Source organism: Zonotrichia albicollis, chromosome 1 (assembly GCF_047830755.1).
Source record: "Zonotrichia albicollis isolate bZonAlb1 chromosome 1, bZonAlb1.hap1, whole genome shotgun sequence".
In the NCBI taxonomy this organism is placed as follows: Eukaryota; Metazoa; Chordata; class Aves; order Passeriformes; family Passerellidae; genus Zonotrichia; species Zonotrichia albicollis.
The window spans coordinates 23,496,431-23,522,530 of NC_133819.1; the positions used below are offsets into that span (position 1 = coordinate 23,496,431).

The 26,100-nt window shown below is 35.4% G+C and overlaps 1 protein-coding gene across 6 annotated transcripts in view; it reads left to right on the forward strand.

The window, feature by feature from the left end:
- The window catches only part of AKAP9 (A-kinase anchoring protein 9), a 106,748-nt gene that overhangs the window by 60,931 nt on the left and 19,717 nt on the right, over positions 1-26,100 (forward strand). For 5 of the 6 annotated variants that reach the window (XM_014269660.3, XM_014269669.3, XM_014269678.3 and 2 more), the window contains 11 exons: positions 6,524-6,729; positions 10,794-10,956; positions 13,771-13,983; positions 15,214-15,252; positions 16,449-16,681; positions 17,321-17,440; positions 20,419-20,595; positions 20,704-20,808; positions 21,212-21,364; positions 21,629-21,808; positions 24,755-25,843. In XM_014269660.3, coding sequence (XP_014125135.2) covers positions 6,524-6,729; positions 10,794-10,956; positions 13,771-13,983; positions 15,214-15,252; positions 16,449-16,681; positions 17,321-17,440; positions 20,419-20,595; positions 20,704-20,808; positions 21,212-21,364; positions 21,629-21,808; positions 24,755-25,843 — 2,678 coding nt within the window. The remainder of the gene's footprint in view (positions 1-6,523; positions 6,730-10,793; positions 10,957-13,770; positions 13,984-15,213; positions 15,253-16,448; positions 16,682-17,320; positions 17,441-20,418; positions 20,596-20,703; positions 20,809-21,211; positions 21,365-21,628; positions 21,809-24,754; positions 25,844-26,100) is intronic. The other variant, XM_014269668.3, reaches the window with a different exon arrangement.

Below are 26,100 nucleotides of genomic sequence, written 5' to 3' on the forward strand. Positions count from 1 at the left end.
ATCATTTGCATGTTTTAATGATATATTTAAATTCTCTTAGCTTTGATATTTTAAATTAAACTTTTCTTAAGGAAAAAAACCCCACAACCTATTTTTCATTTGAATGCATATGACATCTCTGTTTAAGAGATATTTCAGGGGTTGTTTGGGTCATGCTCCACACCAGTTACAGCTCACATCTAGGGTCCTGTTGCAAAGCCTGCAACAGAATGGGAAAGTGATTGAGAAGTCAAGAAAAAAAAAGTTTCTGTTGATGGAGACAAAAAGAATGAAACACAGCTCCATGGCATATTGCACCACTTACACCCTCCTGTGTGGGGAATTGGCACTGGTGTCAAGGGCTGCATCTCCACCTTTGCACTAAAAGTACAGAGGTGTCCTGCTGGTCACTGAGGCCAGGCTGGCAGGGGAGAGCTCGTATATGTGTGCTTATGGACTTCATTAGCTTCCTAAACATGTGTTTGCATGCAAATCCAGTTCTGGACACAGTTCCAAGAACTTCTCAGCTGCCAACACTTGCCCATCAGCTGTTTCCAGGAGTGCTTGTTGGCACAAGACTGAAGGAGCATTTTGGTGTTAGTTGCATACCAGTGTCAAAGAACACTGCTGGGCTGTGTTTATTTTCTTGTGCACTAGGATAGTGTCTGTCCATTTCTCTTTTGGGCAAGAGTAGGTAGGTGCTTGATTACACTGCCCTTTAGGTACATTAAGGTTGTGCACGTGCATCCTGGATCTTGTGGAGAGCTAATGAGCAACAGATCAGTTCAACCTCAGACACATTTGGATTTGGCTGGAGTTTTAACTACTAGGAATGAGAAAACAAACTGGAAGTGGAATACTACATTTCTGTATTAAGAAGGTGTCTCACAGGAGAAAAATACAACTGGTAAATGCGAGTGAACTTTACCTCTTTCTTTCAAAATGTAGATTATGGCATGTTATTGATTCCATCTAGCTTTAAATATAGGTCACATTAAGCCTTGGGGCAAGTTAAGAAAGGTTGCATGAATTTGTAGCACAGACTCATTGTCAGTTGATCACTCAAAAGGTTATCTGCAATGACGTGTATAAAGTTGTAGTCTAACAATTTCTGAAGTTTTCAAGTTAATAGCAGTTTTTTTCTTGTACTTCTGTTTCATTTTTTAAAGAAAGTAAATTTTATTTTCTATGCATATAACTGTATTTAGTTGTGGGAAAAATTATCTTTTCAAACTTCAAGGTTTTGAGGCTTTGCCTTTTTCCTCAAATAGCAGATTGAATAACTAAACTTCTGATCTTATTTTTTGGTACATTCACTTTTGCCTGCTCCTGCTTATCAGTGTGTATACTTGTATGTGTCACTAATTATTGTCATTAACAATTCTTAATGCATTACATATACGTAGAAAAAACACAGTTTAAAAATATATCTTTCTGTCATTTTTACTTATTTGGCTTTCATAATTCTACTGTCTAAACACACAACATGCCCTGTGATTGGAATGATTTGCTTATTTCTTGTGAAGTCTTCTGATGAAAGAGAAGTCTCTTCAGGTAGAAAAAAAGCTCAGTTCCATTCTGTTAGTGTTAGAAAGTGTTTGCTATTAGTGTATTTTGAAGAGGTATGAAAAGTTTCTCTCCTCTAAGAAAGCAGGTGTCTGTTCTTGTAGTGCCCCTCCTTGGTACAGAGCAGCATTCAAGCTGCCCACCTACCAGTTGTTTATTCCAGTATTCTTTTTGCATGTTTCCTAACATTCAGAAATAACAATGAAGGAAGGCGTTACAAAAGTAAAAAGTGAAAATTAAAGAGCTAAGCTTACAGTAGCTATAATGGCTGAATGTGTGGTTTGTAATGTATCTCTGGGGCTGTATTCACAGTTCTCCCTTTTTGCTCTCAAAATGATACTGGAGCATCCTTTCTGCCACTGGGGTCATGCAGCCATAGTAATAGTTGTACTGTTTCATCAGCTGAAGTATTTGGTCTTTCTTCAAATGGAATAAGATGATAGATTCTGTTAGCATTTTCAGCCATGGGATTCTCATTATTCATATTCTATACTAACACTTAAATGGCTTGAGAGGACAAATTTGAAAATTTTTCCCCATTATTTTATGGAAGTAGACACTGTTGGGTTATTTTTAAACTGTTATGTTATTGTGTTTTCTAGTACCCAGCCAAACAGATCTCCCTTTTTAATTACTTAGGAAATATGTAGGAATAAATTTATACCAATAAAAATCTAATAATAAAGTAGTAAAATAATGTGTTTCTTGAAGGGAATGCTCTCTGACCTACTGAACATAATCTATATGTTTTGACAAGCAAAATTCAACTTACTGTTTTTGCTGAGTTTCAGCATTTTTAAAAGCTCAATCATTAAGATCATATGCATTTAACCACACCTGATTTATAGAGTGCATTTATAGAGGGACATTGACTAGGTTATCTGCAAGCACAGGATTTCATTTCTAGAAGAGTGAGTAAAGTTCAAATTTCAGTCATAAAACATATCATTGGAATGACATTTGTGCTCAGTAATCTAGTGAGTTTGCTTGGGTAGAGGGACTGCACTAATGCAGGTTGCTCTGGAAAAGCCTGCGAGGTTATGGCATTCCTTGACTATTAAACCCTCTTTCATTCTGAGCTTCTGAGCTCCTTGTTTCTGAGCAGTGTACCAGGAGAAAAGGTAGTAAATAGCTAAACACTGTGCTGCCACAAGACTGATTTATTATTTTCAGCTTGTAACCCCTAAGCTTATTTCCTAAGTGGAATCCCAGGAGTAAACTGAGACACTGGCTCTACATGATACAAAATATGTATTGCCTCATAAATATCAGTTGGCAGCCCATAAACAACTTCTGTATCTGAAACTTCTGAGCAAGCACTCTATAATTGAGCACTTTTCTTAAGATTTAGTGGGCCATGACATCTGATGTGCTGAACTGCATGCTCCATGGCAAAGGAAACAAAATAAACCTTTGTTTCTTTGGTTGATTTTTTTCTCATTACCAGGAGAGAGTTTACGCAGAGAGATGATAGTTTTACTTAAGTCAGTTATGTTATATTTGTTATTTTGTATTGACTGGAAAACAAAATTACAGGACAGAGGAATTTGATTTAATTCTGTTAAGGTGGGAGACTGAACAGCCATATAAGGATTAACAAAATGGGGATTAGACATTAAGCTGCCAGGGGTGATTAATGAGACTGGACAATGTTTCTGTTTCTTATTTCCACTACTGAAAATTGTGTGGAAAGATGCTGTACAGAGGTGCTGTGTACTAAGACCATTTTGAGGGGGAGAAGATACAGAGACTTTTACTGTGCACTTAGGGAGACAATGTGAATTTGTGGTCTTAAGTTCCACTTTGTAGAAATCATAATCTGGTTGTCTACTTTTATCAATTAGGTTGCCAACACCATTATATAAACATAATTTTTGCAAGTTTTTTGTGCATTTGATACTTGTTGGGGTTTTTGATATCTTTGAGACTACTAAAGTTTCCATGTGCCAGATTATACTTTTGGTGATAGCTCACTTTTTCTTTCCTCATTTTTTATAGTTAAGTTTCAGGCAAATTATGATGTTTTGTTTTGAGATATTTCTTATAACAAAATGATGTTTTATTGTCGATTTATTTTGTATTTATCCAAGAAGAAATGGAAGCGAATTACAAAATAATTGTCATAAACAAAACAGGAGTCTTAAGTTTTGTTACAAGTTTGTGGAGGCCCATTGGTACTGTTCTGGTCACTGACAAGAAGACATAATAATAGTAGTGACATTATTAATGTAAACGACATATTCTGAACCTGGCTTTACATTTACTTTCTGAGCTGCCATCAGTGTTTTTAACTTTTTCTTCAGAAGTTCAGATGATTTTGCAACCAACTGCACATTTCTGCAGTCATTTTGTATAATCTTTATTTTTGTATTTTACACACAATCATCATTGCACAATTCAGATGTACCTCACAAGCAAATCATTTACTGAAATGGAAAGGTGACAGGACATGAATTATGGGTTACACCTGAGAAGGAAAACGGGAATATTGCCGAGATTATTTGTACTCCATCAGGAAAGAATTAGATTGTGCAATAACTAATATGTCATTGTTTTATCTTGTTTATAGCTGTGCTACTGTACTGTGAGCTTTTTTTTTGTGAGATCTCTGAAGCTAAGCAGGGTCTTACCTGGTCAGTTCTTAAAATGGGTGGCCTCCAAAGAGCATCAGGTGCTGCAGTAAGTGTGTTGGTGGCTCAGTAGGGAGTATATTTCTCTTCAACTCAGTCTTTAACCAGTACTTTGGCACAGCATTTAGAATATTTATGCTGCTCGAAATCCATCTCAAGTGAAGGTCCTTTCTACTCTGAGGATATTAAAGCTTCTACATCACTATTGATATATGTTGAAACACCCAAAGGCAGCCCATATTTGGGTGGCAAGATATCAAAATCCTATCAAATATAAAAAGTGAAATTGTTCATTTTGCAGCCTTCCTTCTACTGCAGGGGGTTGGAATATTAGGGTGTTGTGGGAAAGCTTTTATGGTCTATAAACCTATTGCAAATATTTAGTGTGCTGGCAGAAAATGACTGCCAGCCACTGCTAGGGTGATTCCACTGCAGGAGTTTGACTGCCATTCCAAAGTGCAGTACTCAAAAGTGCTTTGAAATCCTGTGTAGATGAAAGGTGCCATGTGAATGTATCTTCAGTTCATCTGGTTATTCGTCCTGTTCATGCATATAGTGTGCTTCTGTTTTTTCCCTTTGGAGTCTGAAAACAGTTTGTAACATATCCCTCATACCTAAAAGGAGATATGAAACAGTAATAATACAACTAGAAGAAAACAAAAAATACTAAATGCATCTGCATTTGAAAAATCTTAGCAATTTTAAGAGAAAAGTAAACCAAGAGAAACCTTCCTTAATTAAAATCACCACAGATTAGTTTGTTGTGTATGAGTCTTATATATGGCTGCAGATATTATTGTCAGAATACCTGCAGGTAGGAATGTATATTAAGTACACCAGGTGGTTACTCATGTTGCAGCTTGTTACAAAAAAGCTAAAAACAAACATCAAACTAGAATCTGACTTGCTTGATAGGTTCAAACAACATCAACAAGAGTGCTCATATTATTATATGCCTGCCAGTATTATTTGCCTGCCTGGTTAGGAGGTAAAAACAACAAGACCTAACTACATTTTTAAACACAATTTGTGAGATTGACCTGTTGTAATTTCAATTCAATTTCTGTAGCTAAACAAACTGTTCTAGTTCAGCAGTCACAATTCGTAGAGTAACCAGGAACTTGAATTCAAAGATAACCCAGTATTGAAACTTCATTGCTAAACAGGCACTGAGCATTCTTAATTCATTTAGTTACAATGCTTTTCCTGAAAAATAAGATATTTTTGAGAAAATTCTAAGCAAAACCATCTAATTGTTAAAAAATGCGCCCTACGAACATATTTACTTTAAATATATTCCAGAAACATACTTCATTTAAATAAATTGTCATTTAAAACACTCTCCACAGTAGGATTTGTTTCTGATATTTCAGATCTGTCTGTCTAAGGGCGTAACCCTTCTTTATTTTTAAAAAGCTATCAACAGTACTTTCAGCTGTCGTGATATACCTGCTGTATTGTTCTTTCATACCAGAAGTGTGATTTTAAAACATCTCAAGACTTTGCTTTCACTTGCATTGCTTAAATACAGCCTTGAATTCTAAATATGGCAAATTTGCTGTTTTCTAGAGGACTTGCTGTCAGCCTAATACCGTAGACAAACCTTGTGTGTCTGGCTTTTCAGTAAGAATGGATAATGTCCTTAAATGGCATCAGACCTGAGGAATTTTCAGAATCAGGCAGGTGCCAGCTGGCCCAGCAGCAGGAGCAGTTGCAGTCCTGCTGCACTGTCCTTGATTTGTTCAGCTACCCATTTTAGTCAATTTTCAGTTCACTAATAGCCATGCTGAATATTGTTGTTCTGTATTCCAGTCTGTTTGTCCTGAGAAGCTGTCTGAATTGCATGCATGCCTTTCCTTTTACTCACTTGAGTTTGATTCACTGACTTGAACAGTTTTGTGTTAATGCATAGTAACATAATTGGTTGTTGGTGAAACAAGGACTGGCAGTCTGGTGTTGGTTTTGTTTGGAGTTTTTTATCTGATTTGTATTTTAAAGACAATCTTGCAAGTATTATTGCAAGTATTCTAAGTAGTAAGGGTTACTGATTGTAACAAAGGTTCAAAGATGAGCGTCAGAGCCCCTCAAGCATACTGAAAGTATGTCTAAAGTATTGTCTGTTAATATCTCCTTTTCTCTTGCACTTCTGCTTCTTTTAATTAACACATTGTTTATCTTGTTTATGTGAATTTTAGTGTGCAGTATTTCCCTTTCTGTTTTTGTGACTAAGATGAATATTTTAATCATTTTTGGATTTGTCTTCCTTATTGTAACTGAGTTGCACAGCTTTTCATGTTTGCAGTTGCTAAGAGTCTGTGTGAAAAGGTAACTGTTTTTTTTTTCCTCAGAGTCCTTATATCATGGTAGTAGTATGGGAGATGATGATATTAACATGTGGTCAGGAGCAGCAGGTGAAGGACTGCTGAGCCAACATCTTGCAGAAAGTGGGATGGAAATAGATCCCGAAAATGAAGAGCTCATTCTGAATATTAGTTCTCGACTGCAGGCGGCTGTTGAAAAGCTTCTGGAAGCTATCAATGAAACTTCAAATCAGGTGGGGTGATTTAATAGAGATGCACTTTAAATTCTGTGTCTCGGTTGGGCTTTTTTCTTTATTTTTCTCGTGATTGTGTTTTCATAAGCCTAAAACCCACAGGTTCATTTTGACAGCTGTAAAAATGCTTCAGGTGCCTCCACCCAAAAAAACGCTGCTCCAGTATGGTTTTACTGATGAATTTACTTTCCTGCTAGAAATCTGCTTTGGTCTGCAGAGGAAGCCTGAATTTGGGGCATTCTTGCCAATCTAGGGCGATCTTTCATTGCTCATATGGATCATCTGCATTCTGCTACAGCTGAGAGATGAGACAGGAGGTATCAGAGCACATAGAGCTTGTGAAGAGAGAGGATTGAGGGCAACTGTGTCTGGTTCCCTTGACAAACATCATAGTCAATTGACTGGCCAAAAAGATAGAGCTCTCCTGCTGTCTCTTCCAACTGTGATTTAAACATGGCCAGTTAAGCACATATCCACCTTGCTATCAGAAAAGGAGTCTGCACTCCAGCATTTATGTGAGGTATGTGATTCAGGAATAGTGTCCAGAAAAAAGGCAGTTTGCTATCGGAGTGCTTTCTGTGGTGGGATGCTGGTTGCTGTCTGGAGTACTTCCTTGTTAACTGAAATAGGAACTAGATGCCTAGGTCAGTTCAAATCACACTGCTTTTATCATGTGCTTTACTTTTAGATTGTGTGCATTGCAATTTGAAGGTGTCAAAGTATTTTCCTTCATATCTTTGTGGCTGAGACTTTGCCAATACCAGCAAGAGTTATGGCTCAAACACATACAGACACATTTTCTTCATTAATACCTATTATACAAAGATGGATTTATCCCTGATGATCACATATGTTTGGCTTTTTTTTTAAGTTAATAAAAAGCCTTCTGTTTACACATTTTCTCACAGTATAAATATTAACACTTCTCTGGCTGTTTTGTAGAGGGTCTTCTCGAGTTTGTCTGCTTTGCAGTGTCTGCTTATTGGATTATATACAGTTCTTGTATATACCATGGATATAAAGGTGACTTGAAAATTATTTTTAAATATTCAAAACTGAATCCTTTATTTTTTTCCAGTCTGCAATATTTTATAATGTAAAACTTGTTACGAGCAGAAAAGATTTTAACCTTTCCTCTAATCAGTTGTGTTTTGCATACAGACATGTACCTATTTCTTCAATTAAACTTTAAAGAGTCAGAGAAAACCTGGCAAAATCTTCAAAGTAACTGTATGAAACCTGTCTGAACACACACTTTCAGACCTGAAGTGCAGTTTGAAACTTGAGGCAAGGCATACAGTGGGTGTATTAATTCAAATTCCACCTGCTGGTGTTATGTATAGGTAAATAAACTGGGCCACTCCCCTGAACTCTTTCACTTGAGAGATACTAGCAGGAAGCCTTTAAACTAGCAGAGCTTGAGAAAGTTCTTCCTGTTGAATTAACTCCAGCAGCAAGGATGACTGCAAATCATGACATAGCTGTATTTTTCTTTCATTTGCCGTAGTGGAGTTGGAAAATTTTTAGTTTCAGTTTTGTTAGCTTCCCTGTCTGCTGCAGCGTTCCTGTGCAAGTAGAAGAAAATTCTGCTTCCTTGCCTTGGGAATTACTTGCCAGTTGCTATTGGAAGATTTCTGTTGCTTTTTGATGTGAAACTTCTATAAGAAGGACTTTTTTAGGAGAGATCATATGAAGTTTTCCTGTACCTCTTTTGTTTGGGATTAATCCACTCCTGAATTACTCAGCTTGAAAAGTGATCTGAGGCTTCCTACTGATTCTGAGCAGGTTTGTCACCAACTGTGCTGGGATGTGTCTTCAGACTGTTAAACCTATGTGTTCTGTTACAAACTCCTGTCAGAAATTCCTAAAGCCAGCCTAGCTCAGAAGAAAGCAAAAGCAATATTTTTTGGAATGGATTCTTACCGCAGCTACTGGGCATCTAATCTGTTTAGTGGTTTGTGGACTGAAGGCCAAGAAGAAGATATATATGAGGTTGAATCTCGTGTGCCTTTGCCATTTCCTTTTCCTTTCACTGAACACTTGGATGAAAATAATTCTGTAGTTGTAAATACTTCAATTTTTCACTTCAGCCACAAAAAAAATGGGCACATTTTGAAAGTTGTCTCTAAAATCTCATTGCCTACACCTCCCTATTCAGTAAGTATATAAGTTTTTAAAAGAAAATAAGCTTAAATAGAAGAGAATGCAGTGAAAAATTGTATGTGTGAAAAGAGGCCCTTTTCCTAAGCAGTTTTCACTGGGCACTGAAGTGGGCACTCAACTATACAATTCTCTGGTCATTTCTAGCACAAGAAATGTATTAGACACAGAAATATGTTAAATTCTAGATATTTGAGATCTCATTTTAAAGCACTTCAGTGTTACTTTTATTATATTTCATTTTTCTCACTTATGGTAATTCGGAGTGGGGAAGAGACTGCAGTCAGAGCTGTTCCCTTTAACTTGGGTGTACTGTCTGGTAACAGTAACTAGCACAAGCTGGCAGCTTGCTTTCAGTGATCCCGTGGAGAAATTGTTGATCTTAAGCAATCATGTTTGCGTTTGTACTTCTTCTTGATTTTGCCTGGTGATATTTTGAACAATACTTTGTGCTGTTATTACTGAAAAAAGCTGGAGAATAGTTTTTGTTTTGAGTTTAACTGAAAAATTTCATACATTTCAGGAAGGCACTTTTACAGTTGTCCATGTATATAGTAAATCTATCATATATTTCCCCTTTATCCAAGGTGGGTCTTTCATTAAGCACTTGAAAATACAAGAATAAAGGAAGGGTGTGCTGTGATTTTTAAAAATATCTCAAATTAGTGCAGATAGTTACAGTATTTAGATCTTTCTTTAACTCTTGTCAGAATAAAGAAACATCATGAACATGTTAATGATGCCCATCTGAAAAGGAATGCTGTAGAAAGAAATTGAGTATTTAAATTCAATGTATTATAAAAGAGAATGTATTGATTATTCAGATTTTCTTTTCAAAGTTTAAGTGGATAATTTTGTGTGCACTGTTTTGTTTAATGTTCCTTAACCCATTTTTCTGAGCTTTTAAAGCAAACTCCTCATATTCATGATCTTAGTGGGACTTAGTGAGAAAGCTTTTATATTTTAAGAAATCAAGAGACAGAATAATTTATAGAAATTGTAGATGTAACTATCTTTCAAATTTCTGCCAATAACCAGAACATTAAAAAGTAAAAAAAACCCAAAACACTAAAAAACCAAAGGAACAGAAAACACATTTTGTGTAATCAAAACATTTTGTGTAATCAAAACTTCTAACAATGTTTAATCTTTATGCATTATTTTCCTTTTTTAATTCTAAATTTAATTCATTTTGAAATTATCATTTTGGATATGTCTAAACTGTAAATATGCAATTTCATATGACAGGGTTTTCCAGTACTTCAGGATAGTGGCACAGTGAAACTGTGCTGCGTCCGTGTCAGTATATGTTAAATATTAACCCACCAGACAAGTGGAGAAGAATTAAAAAAGATCATTAATAATTCTGCTGGGTTGACACTGTTGGAAGAAGCATTGCTTTACTCTCTTGTTGGTTGAAATGTGCAATACTTTGAAAATTCACATTTTCCTGGTGTTCTCATCAATCTTCATGTTAAAGAGAAAAAGAGGAAAAGAGGAAAAGTACCATTTCAGCCAATTTATAATAAGGCTTCTGCCAGTTTTATACAATATTTTTTGGCCATTCTAAGCCTGTGGTGACTGGTAGCTTCCTCATATTTAGTGCAAAACTCGTGTAAACAAAGGTGAATCTTGTGTAAACTCATAAATCAGGAATTACCGGAACAAAGACACGGATTTAGCCAGGTGGCTCGTGGAGTTCACTGTACTGACAAAGCCTGTTTGTTTAGACTTTTATAAGTCAGTCTTCATCTTGTACTCTGCAAATGAGTGTTCAATAAAGATTTTATCAAATGTTTAGTGAAGTTATGTGAGGCTTCCCATCACGCTGTAAAGCAACTTTGAATTAAATAGGAGTGAAAGAATAGGTTTATCTAATGTCTGAATTTTTTTTCCTGTGATAGCTTGAACATGCTAAAATTACTCAGACAGAACTCATGCGAGAGTCCTTCAAAAAGCAGCAAGAGGCCACAGAATTTATCAGGTATCAGGAAGAGCTACAAGAACGTCTCAATGAGGAAACCAAAGCCAGAGAACAGTTGGCATTGGAGCTTAGTAAAGCTGAAGGTGAGTAGCTCTTTTTATGAGTTGTTGGACTTGCATCTACTTACTTATTAATTGGGTAAAGAAGTTGCAAATTTGACCAATTTCTTTGATGAAATTTTGTAAATTTTAGAATGTTTTCAGCCTTCTGGATAGTTATGGACATGATGACCTCTGGAGGTCCCTACCAACATCAACCACACTGTGATTCTGTTTTCCAATTTTGACTCACTTATTGTCTGAAAATGTACGTGACAATATTAAAAATAATAGGTTGTGTATGTGTTTGGATCCTCAGAGTTAGTTCATTTCATCACAACATGTTTGTTTGTGCAGACAAGCTTAAATGTTAACAGCTTAAAATCATAAATAGTTGTGGCTGGAAAGCACCTCTGGAGATCAACTCTTCCCACCCCTTGTTCAAAGCAAGATGAGGTAGAGCAGCTTGCCTAGGACCCTGTTCAGTCAGGTTTTGAGTATCCACAGCCTCTCTGAGTGGCTGTTCCAGTGTCCAGCTAACATCAGTGAGGGGAAAGGAAAAAATGCCAAAGTTATTTTCAAATATTGAAGTGCACTTTCCGGTATTTCAGTTTGTGTCTGCTGCCTTTTGACCTTGACACAGAATCTTTATTCTGAATGTGATTATATGATGGTAATATGTTTCAATTTGCACTGTTTGAAGTGATCTTTTAAAAAGTGTATTTGCAACTGCATTAAGGAAGCAATTAAAAATTATAGTGTCTTACAGCAGGGGAAATCTAATAATCTCTCCTGGCATCAGGAAAATATGTTCAAATCTGACGGACACTTAATTTGTTCTCTTGTTTTGGTAGCTCAATGTTTTGTAGCTCCTCAACATTTCTGTCATTATATCTGATTAGCATCTGGAAAATATGCAAAAGACACTTGTTCTATAGATAGGATCTCCGTAGTAGTAAGCAGAAAGATATTTTTGATAGTTTTGAAGCTCAGCAGACTTCTCTGTTTCAAAGTGGGAGCATAGAGTGAAGTTTGGTAGTCAAATGTTACTCCTGGAGAATGCTACCCTGCCAGGCTTCCTCTTCTTTTTACACAGACAGATAATCCATCATGATTGCACATGCTGTGAATAGCTGGGACACACATAAGCTGAAAAGCAGTGCAGGTTTCTAAGCCATGTGTCTAAAATGTGGTGTGAGGGACAGTTGATGGCCTGCAGTTCATACAGCATAAATGTTGTGTATCAGCAACAGCAGTACTGGCTGCAACAATTCAGTAGCTTTAGCAAAACCAGAAAGGATGAAAATTGATTTCAGAGGGAATGGATTAAAATCTGACATAGGCATTACTTTTTTTTTTTTCCAAGATTAAATTAAGAGTAAGAAATATTGTTTAGAACACTTCTTAAAATGCAAAAATATTAAGAACTCTTCCACAAGATATAAATGACCCAAGAATTTATATTCTGACACAGATGAAGCTACAAAATGTAACTTTTTAATATTGAAGAATTTCAGAATGTAGGCAGCTATATGCTGCTGCTTTCTTTGGAGGATAATATTTTGTCTTGATAGAAATTTTATTCACAAACCTTCAGTAAAATAAAGTAAAAATGCCTAATATCTTAGGACAGAATGACTTTGTTGATTTGATTCATGAACAGTTCTAGAATATAAGAGAGAATTAGATGTTAGTGTTAGCCTTTGATAAATATATTGCACAGTTGTAAGTTAGTTGCATTTGAAATTAATGCACTTTTAAATGACTGGCAACGTTTTGTTGATGTTGATATAACAAAACAACGATGTCTTAGAACTCTTTTTATTTGATTTGTGCCTGTTGAACTGAGTTGTGAGCATACTCTGACAAACTGCATTCTTTTATTGAGTTCCTCAGGTAGGTATGCAGAGCAATGTCTTAGTTCATTATACATCTGATGGCACTTTGTCTTCTCTTGAGATTAAATGCGTCATTTGTGATCATTTCTTTCTTATCACAAAAGCTGCTGCAGCTGAGACATTTTCTAACCTCTTGTGTTTTAGTGGTGTCAGATATGACTTATCTGATGTGATGGAAAAGCTAATGCAAATTTGTTCACTGAACTCTGACAATTTTCATTACATCTCAAAAAAAAACCAAAAAAAAACAAACGAAACAACCAAACCCTGGCAGAAGTAAATAGCACAACATGTAATTTTAGCAGACTTCATAATTTTTTGTGGGAGTGTGCCTTCCATTTAACCTGGGAATGTCCTCTCAACTTAAATCTTTTAGATATTCATTGTGAACAGCATCTGATATGGTGGGAATAACCACTGGAGTTTGTATTGTCTCAAAGTTTTGAAATGTTACAAGTGACGTTACTCATTCAGTATTTTCTGTTTCGATATCCAGTCCTATATGTCCAGTCCTGTGTGTTCTCTGTGAATTCAAATGTGGAAAGAAAAGATGGGTCTACATGGTTAACAAATGTAAATACTTTTAGTTTTTCTACATTCTCAAGACAGGGTAAAATCCGTTTTAATACTGACTCAAGACTGGATTTATAGTGATTTATACTGAATTTATTTAAATTTATTTCTCCTGTGTTTATTACATACATATTTTACCTTGGCTTTGAAGTTCCTTTGCTCCGGAGGTTTTGTGCTGAGTTAAAATTAAGAGCTCTATTTGGTGTTCTGGTATCTTTCCTGTAATTTGTTCATGCTGAAAGGATATCAAGAATAGGAGTAGAAATTGTTAGGTGTTTGAGCATCTAACAGACATGTGCATTCATGTCAGAATACAATAGTGACTTCAACAAGAGAAAACTTGCTTTTGATTGTCTATTACATCTGCCTCCAAACTGATGTTTTACAGGCCTCATTGATGGCTATGCAGATGAGAAAGCATTTCTGGAAAAACAACTCCAGGAAAAACTAGATGTGATTGACCATCTAGAGCAAGAGCTGCTGTGTACAGGTAACAAATTGCAGGAGTTAGAGGCTGAACAGCAGCAGGTGCAGGAAGAAAAGGAATTACTCTCCAGACAGAAGGACGCCATGAGAGCAGAGGCGGGGCCAGTAGAGCAGCGTATGTATTTATCACAATCTTTTTATGACATTTGCTTTTACTTCTAAAAAACAATAAGTGGTCTTGGCAAAGGCTTCTCCCCATTGCCTTGTGATCATTAGTAAAAATGTGATAGGGCCAATTGTGATATTTTCACACCTGTTGCCTAATGTTAGCATGATAACTTATCTTGATTTTTAAACACAAAATGACTGAGTTTTTAGAAGTGTTGAGAAATTATAGCTGTTCTTTAAGCCAGAAAAAACCTTATCTCCAAAAATCTGCTTTCATTTAGATTACCACTGGAGATGGAATAGCAACAGTGGATAAAAATGCTGTCTAAATACTTTCCAAACAGACTTAAAGACAGACTAGGAAGCATACCTACTAGAACATGATTGCATTACATATGACAGCTGTATTTATTTTAGCCATGGAAGATAAATTTTTCTAATAAATTCCTCTTTCAGGGAAGAATAGCACAACAGTTCCATGATAAGGAAAGCCTTTTATCTACCAGTAATGAAAACTTTCAGCCCTGATGGTGAAAATTTCAGATATATACCTTGTCAGTATAATCTAACTAACTGCTTACTCAAAAAAAAGCATTTACCCTCATGAAGTAAAAGTGTCTTTTAATTCTCCCTTAAACTAATAACTGAAATTAATATTTCATGTTTGAGAGGGGAAGAAAACTAGAACTCTAGTGTTTTAAGAAGTACTGATTCTTCAGGGATTGCGGTGCTTACATTGTAAATAGCAGGATGAAGTAAGAATTTTATCTAATTTCTAGAATTATTTATTTATAATATTTATCAATTTATTCCAACTTATAATGTTGCCTTTTTTGTAGATTGCACATCTTGTGTATTTGCAATTTCCTGCAATTTTCTGTAACAACAAAATTTTAAGAACAGCCTGCTGCTTCCTACTCTGTAATAAGGAAGATCCTTTTCTATGATGCCACTTCAGTTATTTTTTGTATAGTTTAGGCTTCTAAATATATTAAAATTATTTTCATGTTTAAGAGCTGTAAGGACAAACAGTTCTATAAATATGTGTAGGTACTTATATCATGCATACCAGAATAACTTGTCACATTCCTTAAGTTATCTCAACAACTTTGTCATTAAATGCCACATCTATCTTTGGCTTCATTTTCTCTTACATTGTTGCACCACAAGAAAACTATAGCTGGCATGTGAATTACTTTGCTTCTTTTTTTTGTTTTCTCTCTCTCTATTCTCCTAGGCCTAGTAGATGCTGCAATCGATGCAGCTTCCCAAGCAGGTGTGTTTGTATGTTGCATGGCCAATCTGTAACTGGGTGGAAGACTGACACGTACTGACCCTGTTAATCAGGATTATTGGGCTTTTGGCTTACTGATGTTACTTGTCATTCTTACTGGCCTGCAGCTTTGATGTTGTATTTCATACTCAGTTCTACATTTTGCTAACAACATTTCTTATAATTTCTAAACATAATAAGCAAATTCATCAATAACCATCATCTTATTCACCTATGAATTACAGTTACTTAGATGGTATTTGAGAGATATTTTTGTAGTCTTTTATTTCTTTTTATTTCCAAATACAGCTGAGTCATTCAGTGTGGTAATTAAACATCTTACTATATTGATATATAATGGTTACCTAGAAATGAGAATTGGTTAAATACGATGTAAGATGATGGTGCCTGAAGGATCTTTCTTCTGTAGTGAAAGTAAATTTTATTGTTTCTGTCTAAATATCAATCCTGTTTTTATGATTCTCCAAAAGTAAGTGCACTTTGTTTGGGTTTTACCTCAAGGGGTTCATGTGGTTGTTTAATAGGCACTTCAGTGGGCTGTGGCTTAAGAGTCTTAGAGTGGTTTGGGGCTTTCCTGTATATGTGCTTGCTGGCTTTTTCATGATGACTCAAAATTGGGCATTCATGCAGTCACTGATTTTGCAAGCTCCAGTTGCAGGTCAGTAATTTTCCTCTCTGTCTGCCCAGCAACCTCGCTAAGTCTTTCAGTATTTCCCTCAAATTATTTATATGTATCGCATTAAATAATGAAATCTGGGAGTGGATTGATTTTACTGGCAATGGGGATGAGAAGAGGGTTGGGTTTTCTGTACATCACTGTTAATTCCTGTGCTGACTCTAGCTGTGGTTTGATCCCATACATTTTCTTTTCTTTCTAATTGTACAAAGGCCTTTTAATTGATATGAAACTTAAACAGGGGAGTGCTCTGATACAACTTCAGTAACAGTCCTTTGAAGACTACCTAAAGGATAGTAATTTTAATATGAATTTGCTTCAGTCAATATCATGATTATTTCTCAGAAGAAAATATATTCTCAAAAAAGAAAAATAGTAAAAAAACCCAAGCCAGTTCACATCCTTCTGCAGATTACAGCATGGATACCTTGGGGAGTGGTTTTGCTTTGTAATATTGCTTACTATTTGTATCTAAAAGTAGTGATGCTTTTATTATACTCAGAATTACTGGAGGAAACAGAAAAGTTAATGAAGGAAAAAATTGAAGTACAACGTCAAGCTGAAAAAGAGTATGATGACCTTCAGAAGCAAGTGAAAGTCTTGGAAATAGACTTGGAAGAACAAGTCAGTCGTTTCATAGAGCTAGAACGAGAGAAAAATGCAGAACTAATGGACCTAAGGCAGCAAAACCAGGCATTGGAGAAGCAGCTGGAGAAAACAAGAAAATTTCTCGATGTAAGTATGGTAAAAGGCAGATATCATGAAGAGTGGAGGATGGGTAGCACTGCTACTGAAGTTTGGTTCAGGGAGAAATGCTAATTTTTTTCAGATCTTGAGCAAACATAGGTAGATGATAGCGAACATCAGCCATGTTTTAGGTTCCAGCCCAAGAATTTAATAACCTTTTAAAAGTTGAAAATTAATTGGAAGTGCTTGCTTAAGACAACTCTGTATTTCAAGCAATTTATAGTTCTTTTGTTCTGATGGCTTTTCATATATTAACCCATAGGTAATTTCTGGTTTTAATTTCTACTTACAATTGTTTATTTATTGAAGACAAATCGTAGGGAAGAAATCATAAAATATTTGCTTGCTGTCATTTGTCTGGTGTACCTGGAACAGAAGACACAAACCTTCTATTTTTGTGAAATGTTACTTGATGTGTCTGTGCTTTGCTAATTTTTTGATTAAAAATAGGAAATTTATTGCCCCAAATTATTAAGATGTTAATGGTATCTGCAATAGGTTCTGCTACCTTATAAATTCTGATGTTACTGTTACCAGCCTCACATGAATGGAAGTTAGAAGTGATGACACTTAACTTGGATAGTTTTTAAATCAAATGGTGTATCCACATAATATCTTAAATTTCAGGAGCAAGCAATTGACCGAGAGCATGAGAGAGATGTATTCCAGCAAGAGATACAGAAGCTGGAACAGCAGCTTAAGATTCCACAAAGGACTCAGCCTGTCAATGAACATCAAACCAGAGAGGTATCACATTTTGTTGCTTGTACTCAATCAATGTAAATGACAAGTTGACAGCTTTTAAGATACTATAATGAAGCTATTTTATGGTGTACCTACTCTGCATCCATTTGCAGGGCAGGAAAGTAAAAGCCCTGAGATTGAAGGTGTTGCAGGAAAGTGGTGGAATGGTGGTTTTGGTTTTTTTTTAGCTGTTTGTTTTTAGTAGCAGACATACAGAAACTTCTTGACTTTCAGTAAGGCATTCTCCTCTAACTGTTCTCAAGAGTTTGTGGAAACATTCAGGACTATTTTAGCAATTTTACATGTTCTTACAGGTTTTTTTGACATCCTGTTTTTATAACACGTGTACACTACTTAGGGAATCAAGTTACTGAGATTTAGCACCTGTTGGCACTGAAACAAATGTAGTGACTGTAGAACAGCAGCTCAAGGGAATCACAGAAAGCTCTTAGACTCAGCAAAATCAAGAAGTGTCAGCAGTGTAAATGCTATCTGTAATAATGCTTTTGCAGATTTTTTTATGAACTGTTAGTCAATTAAGTTACATTTTATTTTTTGTGAGTTTTCTTGTGTGCTGCTTTTTGATCAAGGCTGGTACTTCTGCATGATTTTCTTGCTTGATTTTCAGCATTAAAATGCCCTCTTTTACATTAGATTGTCATTTTCAAATCAAAGGTCTAACTGGAGTAGTTCAGTTGCAGTCATTTAATTCTTAAATATTAGCAGTATTTAGTATTCTGTATTATCTGAAATCGTGGAAGGTGTCCCTGCCTGTGGCAGGTGTGTTGAAACTAAGTGACCTTTAAGGTCCCTTCCAACCAAAACCATTTTATGATTCTAGGCTATAGTTTAGGACCTTAGACAGTAATAGGACATACATTTCTTATATGTGAGATGAGCATGTCAAATTACTTACCTATTTAGAATTTGCAGGTTTAAAACGGTGTTTCATTGGGTTTCTAAACATTTTTTAGTACAAAGGTTTGTATGAAATATGGCAGTGTTAATTTAGCACTATGGGATATGGTTGTCATCAACCTCTGTGAACAATGAATCATCTGGAATTAGCTGAGTGCATGTTAAACAGAATATACAGAGCAATTCTACGTCTGTTTCCTTCTGTGGCCAAGAGTGTGCACATTCCTCTCCCGCTGACATTTTACACAGATGGAGGTGGCTCTAGCATAATTAATTTTCCTGAATCCAGGATGTTAATTTTCAGTTGATTTTGTTACATGTCTGTTTATTATTTCTGGCATGGGTAGCATAGCCATGGAATTCCTGGTTAAGATTCTCACATTAAAAAATTCTCCCAAGAAGAGTTCAAATTTGATAGCATAATAAAAATTGTCCTGTTTGTTCAGAATCTAGATATAAAAATCATCCTGATTTATATGTACATGTACACATATGTGTACACTCTTAAGGTGGCAGATATGCTACAATGGAAATTGAAAACATGCTGTAAAGACATGCTTTAACTGTGATTAAAATTTTGAGATTTTTACTTGACTTTTTAAATTAGAATTTTTTAGTGGGTAGACAGTAAGGTAATGTCTGCAAACACCACAGATGTAGAAGCTGGTTTAGATATAGGTGATGGTAATGTGACATGCTAGGAATTATAGATGGGATTTTCAATAATGTATTAGATTTACATTTATCTTATCAAATGCAGTACATATTCTTACTACATCATGTATTTTGATGTCACAATGTTCCTTGAAATATTTTGTAAATATACATATTTTCATTATTTATCAGGCTTTTGAGAGAGCTATTTTATTTTTCATAGTTGCATATTTTTTTAAATAATAAATCCTCTTCTGCTTTGAGGGAATGCCATGACCATTTTTGGTTGATAACTAAATTTGTTTCTTGCTGTTGTTTCAGCTTTATCAACTTATTCCAGGAAGGGTTGTCATAGAGTCTGCGCCAGACTTGATTTTTGTTTTTCCATTTCTCTCTCAGGACTTTTCTGAGGTCACTTCAGACTGTGATGTTACTCATGGATGGATAACGTCAATAATGCCATCCTGTCAGCTTTATGTTCTGGTCCTCTTCTCTCCTATCTCTTGAAATGCTTTGAGTCTTCTACCTTTTGGCTACATCGTAACTTCCTAATTGTAAATACTGAAATCAGTTTCTTGAGTGGGACAAAGATTACTTGCCCTGTCTCTTGCTCAGTTACTCAGGTCTTATCTCTGTACATCATACTACGGATTTGTTATGAGTCTTATCTGTAATTTCAATACATAATTTCTGAAATACAGCTAGAAGTGGATAGATATTACTGTCTCTGCTACTTTAGTTAATCTTTTAATATGTTGCTTTTGAGATACATACATCTGACCTACTGAGATTCAGAATGTTCAATCCCCCATAGAAAGTGAATTTATTACATCCATGACATCTCTTTGGTCCCATTTAAGGAACACAGCAAAAAACCAAAACTTCCTGTCTTTTGTCATTTAAGAACAGCTGTTCTCTTCAGTGTTAAAGATCCTTTGAGTTTTAGGATATTCCTGTATGTCACTAATCAGCTCCTTCTTTTGAATAATTTTGTCACAGATTTTTAGAACTATGATTTTCCTCAGAGGCAAATAGTTTCTTGACCTCTAGGGTCAAGACATTCCATCCATAGATGTTAAAGGCATCATTTTAGTGGGCTGCATAGGGATGTTGTGCTGCTTGCTTTTAACTGACTGCAGAGTCTGAAGGCTTCAGAAGACCAAGAGCAGATCTAAGAGTAGGTGGTGTGGCACAGAACGTACCACTTCTTAAATAATGCTGTTTGTATTTGTTGGATGTAGTACCCCACAGTATTCTGACTGTATGTTCTGTTTCACCTAAGGAGTAGGAGTTTTGTTATGGTAGAAAAAGAGGAATATTTTCTTCCTGTCAGAAATGCATGGTGTTGCTATTGCTAGCCAACCCTTCCAGTGCAGTACAATATAATAATCTTGCCATCTTGTCATCAGGTTGAACAGTTAACAAATCACCTCAAAGAAAAAACAGACAAATGCAGTGAGCTTTTGCTCTCTAAGGAGCAGCTTCAGAGAGATGTACAAGAACGAAATGAAGAAATTGAGAAGCTAGAATGCAGGATAAGAGAACTGGAACAAGCCTTAATCATCAGTGCAGACCACTTGCAAAAGGTATTTCTTGTTTGAAATTTATCAAGGATTTGCTGCTTTTTATTTTCTTGAGACCAAAATAGTATGGTTTTTTAATCTGATAACTATTAGTATTATTTCTATTTATAGGTGGAGGAAAGGAAACAGTTTGGCACCATCATAGTAAAGGGAGAGTTACCTCTTGAAGTACAACTGCAAGCTGAACGAGAAGCTGTGGACAGAAAGGAGAAGGAGGTAAAATGCCTGTGAAGATGTCTATCTTTCCACTTAGATCTTTGTTTGTCAGTTTCTGCCTTTTGTTGTGCTTAGTGAACTATACAAATGAGATTTTTTACAGTTAGAGAGACAGCACTCCAAATCCCTTTGAAATTCTCTCATGATCCATGGTAGTTGTTGTTCTATGTTAATAATTATGACTTGAATGAGTATTTCTGAAATAGAAATTCAGCCCAAGTAAGGAAAGCTGATTTTTTTAGTGTTGTTTAAAATTCCATTCAGTTTAAGGACTCAGAATATCACCAAGTACCCATTCTTTTGTGTGTACATAGCCAACCAGTTTACTGTAGAGAAATTTATAGCACTTAATTTTTGGTATGGCTTCCTACTCATTTTTCTGCTCCTTTTGTTGGAAACATAGGTGACGAACCTTGAGGAACAATTGGAGCAGTTTCGAGAGGAGCTGGAAAATAAAAACGAAGAAGTTCAGCAATTGCACATGCAGCTGGAAATTCAGCGGAAGGAGTCCACTACACACCTGCAGGAACTTGAACAAGAGAACAAATTATTTAAGGTAACTGTGCAACAGAGAAGCCTGAAGATTTAGTTCTCCTTCCTTCACAGAAATAAGTTCTTTGAAAATGCCAAGACATCAAATACTTTCTCTTTCTCAAGTATTCCACCATTCAACTTGCCAAAATACTAAAAGGCTCATATGATTACTTGTCATTCCATGAAATTTGTGTATTTTAATTCCTACACTTGAAATACTCATACAAGAATATGCTGAAAATGCTAAATACAACTGTAACATGTTTTTTGGGGGGTTTTTGGGCAGGATGAAATGGAAATACTAGGACTAGCTATCCAGAAATCTGAAGATGCTGCCATAAAGGACCATCACTTAGTGGCTGGGAGGCTCGCTCACATCATGCAAGAAAAGGATCAGGAAATATATCATCTTCATGAACAAATAGCAAAACTGCAACAGCAGCTTGAAGTCACAACTGACAACAAGGTACATACTTCTGAAATCCATTTCAGAGTCCTATTTTCACAACACTGCTAGTTTGAAGGAAAAAAACCTCTGTCCCCTGCCAGTTGCATTATCTTCTATTGCCACCTTAATTTAAAAATGCAAATGCCTCTATTTCAAGCAATGCTGTAAATCTAATCTCTTTTACCTTTTTAGTCTCATGTATGACAGCTGCTTTTTTGCTTGCTTTTCTTTTTATTTATTCTCTTTTATTCATTCTCTTTTATTTCTGCTTCAGTTCTTGTCTTAAATTCTTCTTCATTCCTTGTTCCAATACTTCTGAATATTTAATAGTATTTAGGTAGCTGGATTCAATCTCCACATTCATTTTAGCATCTTCCCTCACATGACATACATTCAGTGCTGCACTCCAGTGACATCTGCTGGATCATATGAGATTTTAATTCATTTTTAGCAGTTACTTCTGAGCTCCATGAGCTTGTGTGAATGCTTTGTTCTCATAGTGGTGTTGGCAACATTTTTTTATCCAATTTCAAGCATGGAGGTACAAACAAAATGCTATGTTTTATTAGAAGTAGAGAGAAAGAAAAAAAGAAGCAGGTTTATTTTTTATTTACTGAGCTTTAGCACCTGTAGCTTTCAGTTATTTTTCAACTATGTGTTTTTTTGATTATCAGCTTCATCTTTTTTTGGCTTGCTTTAATTTTATACAGATAAAACACACTGATTTTTTCAGTGGCTGAATTTTGCATTCTGACTATTTTGAATGTTATTTATTAGTCATAAGCTTTCATTCAAAAGCAAATTAAGAACAGGATTTCTGTTATCCCTTGGTAGCTGACTGAACATTTAGGCCAACATTCTACTATAACATATTGAATCCACTAAAATAGAGCTCTCAGTGAGCTGGATAATTTCACTGAGTCTTTAGTTCAAAATTCAGTTATAGTGAAACTCAGTGAATAATGATGAAACTTTGAATTGGATTTAGGAAACTGGATTTAGGAAATATCCAGAATCCAAGAATCCGGAACAGTTCTGCTCTATGCAATGACCTCAGTAATAGACTTACAGTTCTTGCCTTGAGAAAAATACCTTGGATTCAGTTATAATTCATTTTGAGGAATTGGTTCTTCTCCTGTTACATGAAGCTTAATTTTCTTAATTTCATCCTCTGACTTGCTTTTATTTTCCAGGACATGAAATAATTACTCTGCTTGGTTATGAGAGCATTATTAAATATTAATAGATTATTCTTAGGTTAATCCCTTTCCTAAGTCCCTTAGACATCTTCATTCCACTAAGTGCTTTTCTTTTATTTACTGTATCTGCATTCTCTGATCCTTTATTCCATTATGTTATCAAGAACAGAAACTGTTATGCTGAGTTGATAGCAATCACCAGGATCACTGTGCCTGTGGCAGTGGGGTTGAAGCTATATGATGTTTAAGGTCCCTTCCAACCCAAGCCATTGTATGGTTTTATGACTCATTCAGATTTTATTTAGTGTTTCTGAGCTTTCTCTAGTCTGAGGTTTTTTAATATTAAGTTCTTGGTTGGCAAACCAGCCTTTCTAATTTTTATGGTCACATTTATTTTTGTACATATTATACTTATTACAGAGTCATCCTATTATTGTACTTAACTAACTAAGCATAGTGACGTATTAAGTCATAAAGGAAAAAACATGGCTGTTTGAGTATGAGTTAATCATCTTTCATTTTTTCTGCATGTTTTTTTCATATTTGAAAAGACTCTATTAGAGTTCTTGCCTATTTCAGATACCATAACTGATTTAATTTTATTTTATTATATGTTTACTGGATTATTTTTGACATATCTTCTTCTGCCTTCTGCATTTCTACTGTAAAAGCACTGTTGACTTCAGATCTCCAAACATTCACTTTAAAAAAAATATTTTTTGTTTCTTAGCCTTACTAGTTACAATCTTGTCTGTGTTTATTTTGTCTTCATAAAGATAAATTTTTTATCATTCTTCTACACTAAAATGAAATTTCTTCCACTGCAATTTAACAAGAAGGTTTTTTAACAAATATTTATTCCTTTTGCTGACACTTTTTTGTATATTGAATTTAGACTTCATCAATATCAGTTGTTCCATTTTTTGTTTCTACTCATTTATTAGGAACCAATATAAGATATCTTCTCTTTTCTGCAACATAAAGTCATCACCTTCGTATTTGATCAGTTACATAATTTTATTAATTTCTTAGAATTTTGATCCCTTTACACAGCATCTAATTTCAAGTGTCTGTAGAAGTAATCTAGGAAAGTATTATTCTTATTTTATTCATGTTTTCATGAGTCTGTGATTTTTGTTTGGATAGGCATATACATTATCAAACAAATACTTCTGTAACTTTGTCTCTTTTTACTTTGATTTAAACTGTGGCACTAAGAAATTATTGTGCTCTGGGTGTGTGTGTACTATTTGCCCTGCATGTTTGTGTGCACGTTTGCATATGTGTGTGCATGCGCATATAAACACACAAACACATATTTGGAATTGTGACAGAAAATGTCACAGTCACCTGATAGGTGTTTTCAGTGGTCTAAGATTAAAAAGCATGTTACATTGGTATTTTTCAACACAATTAGTAAAAGGTCTATTTGTACTTAAAATACATATTCATCTAAATTGGATGTGTCTTATATAAGCAAATATTTGCTTAAAATTCAGTGGTCCCTAGCTCTGTGAATGTTACAAATGCTTTCAATTCATCTGATGCTTTAATACCTATTTTTCAATTCTTTAAAGTCTTGGGCTACTTTCTCAGTCCTATTTGAAGATGTCTCAATTCTCATTAAAGCTTTAGAAGAGACATCATGTTGAGAAATTCATTGAGAACTTTCTTTTACAAGATCTTTCAAAGTTTGATTAAACTGTTTCTAGGAAGTCCTGGACAAACATGATCTTGGTGGTTTCGTTTGGCTTTTTTCCCCCAGGTTATTGAAGAGCAAAATGAGCATATACGGGAGCTTGAAGCCCAGGTTGAATGTCTGAAAAGTGATCAAGAACGTGTGAAGAAGAAAAACGATGAGGAAATAGAGCAGTTGCATGATGTAATTGATAAGCTTCAGCAGGAGCTGGCAATTATTGAACAAAAGACACCAACAGATATTGCTGGTTTTCAAGAAGATGCTGACAGTGCAAAGCACATACTTGAAGCAGTTCTGGCAGAAAAGGAAGCTTTGGAAAAGCAAGTAGAAAACATAAATGCAGAGGCGTCTCAAACAAAGAATGAGCTTGAGGAAACAAAGTTAAAAATGAGCCAGTTAAAGCAAGAAATAAGTATATTAAGAAAAGAGCATGCAAGTGTAACAGAGAAATATAAGTGTGCACTAGTCCAAGGTGTTAAGTCAAAACCAGAAGACAGGGGCAATGGAAAAACGGAACAAATGAAAGGAGACTTATGTCAGGAGATAGACTTGCCAGATCAGTCCCAGCTTAGGACTTCAGATGAGAATGCACAAGTCACCATTAGCAAGGTGGACATACAGCTGCAGCAACTTCAGGCATGCATTAAGCAAAAAGATTCAGAACTGTGCCAGTGCTACAATGAAATAAAAGACCTGAAAGAGCAAAGCAAAGCTGAAAAAGAAACACTTAAAAAGAGGATATTAGAACTGGAAAAGACACTAATGGAGAAAGTTGCTGCTGCTCTTGTGAGTCAGGTTCAGCTAAATGCAGTTCAAGAGCAGAGAAGATTCATGCAGGAAATTCAGGAAGCTTCAGAGTGTGTGGATGAAGCAAGCAAGAATACCCAAACAGAGGGTTTGAGTGATAGAACTGAAAATGAGACAGAATCAAAATTATCACTCTTAACACAGAGGCTTAGTGAGATGGAAGACCAACTGGCAATGGTAAATTGTAGCTTGGAGCTAGAAAAAGAAAATGTAAAAGTTGCACAAAGGGAAGCTACAGTGAAAGAAGAGAGGTTCTTAGAGCTTCAGCAATTGCTAGAAGAGGTTAAAGAAAAACATAAAGGAGAGATTCAGAAATATATTAAGCAAGAAGAAATGCAGACCTATCAGGTAAATAGACGCCATTTTCTTTTCTCTTGTTTTCACTAAAACCTGTTCTTTTATGTAAGTATAATGAATGAAATGGTTCATAATGAGAATAACTACAGGCATATTCTGCTCTGTGTAGCGCTTTCATTTCTATATTACTCCTACAGTTACAAAGAAGAGAAGGATGTTATTTTACAGGAACCCCACTATCAGTTTCCATTATGTAATAAATATACCTTGCCTTTTCATGATTGTGAGGTGGTTTTGAATTTTGGACA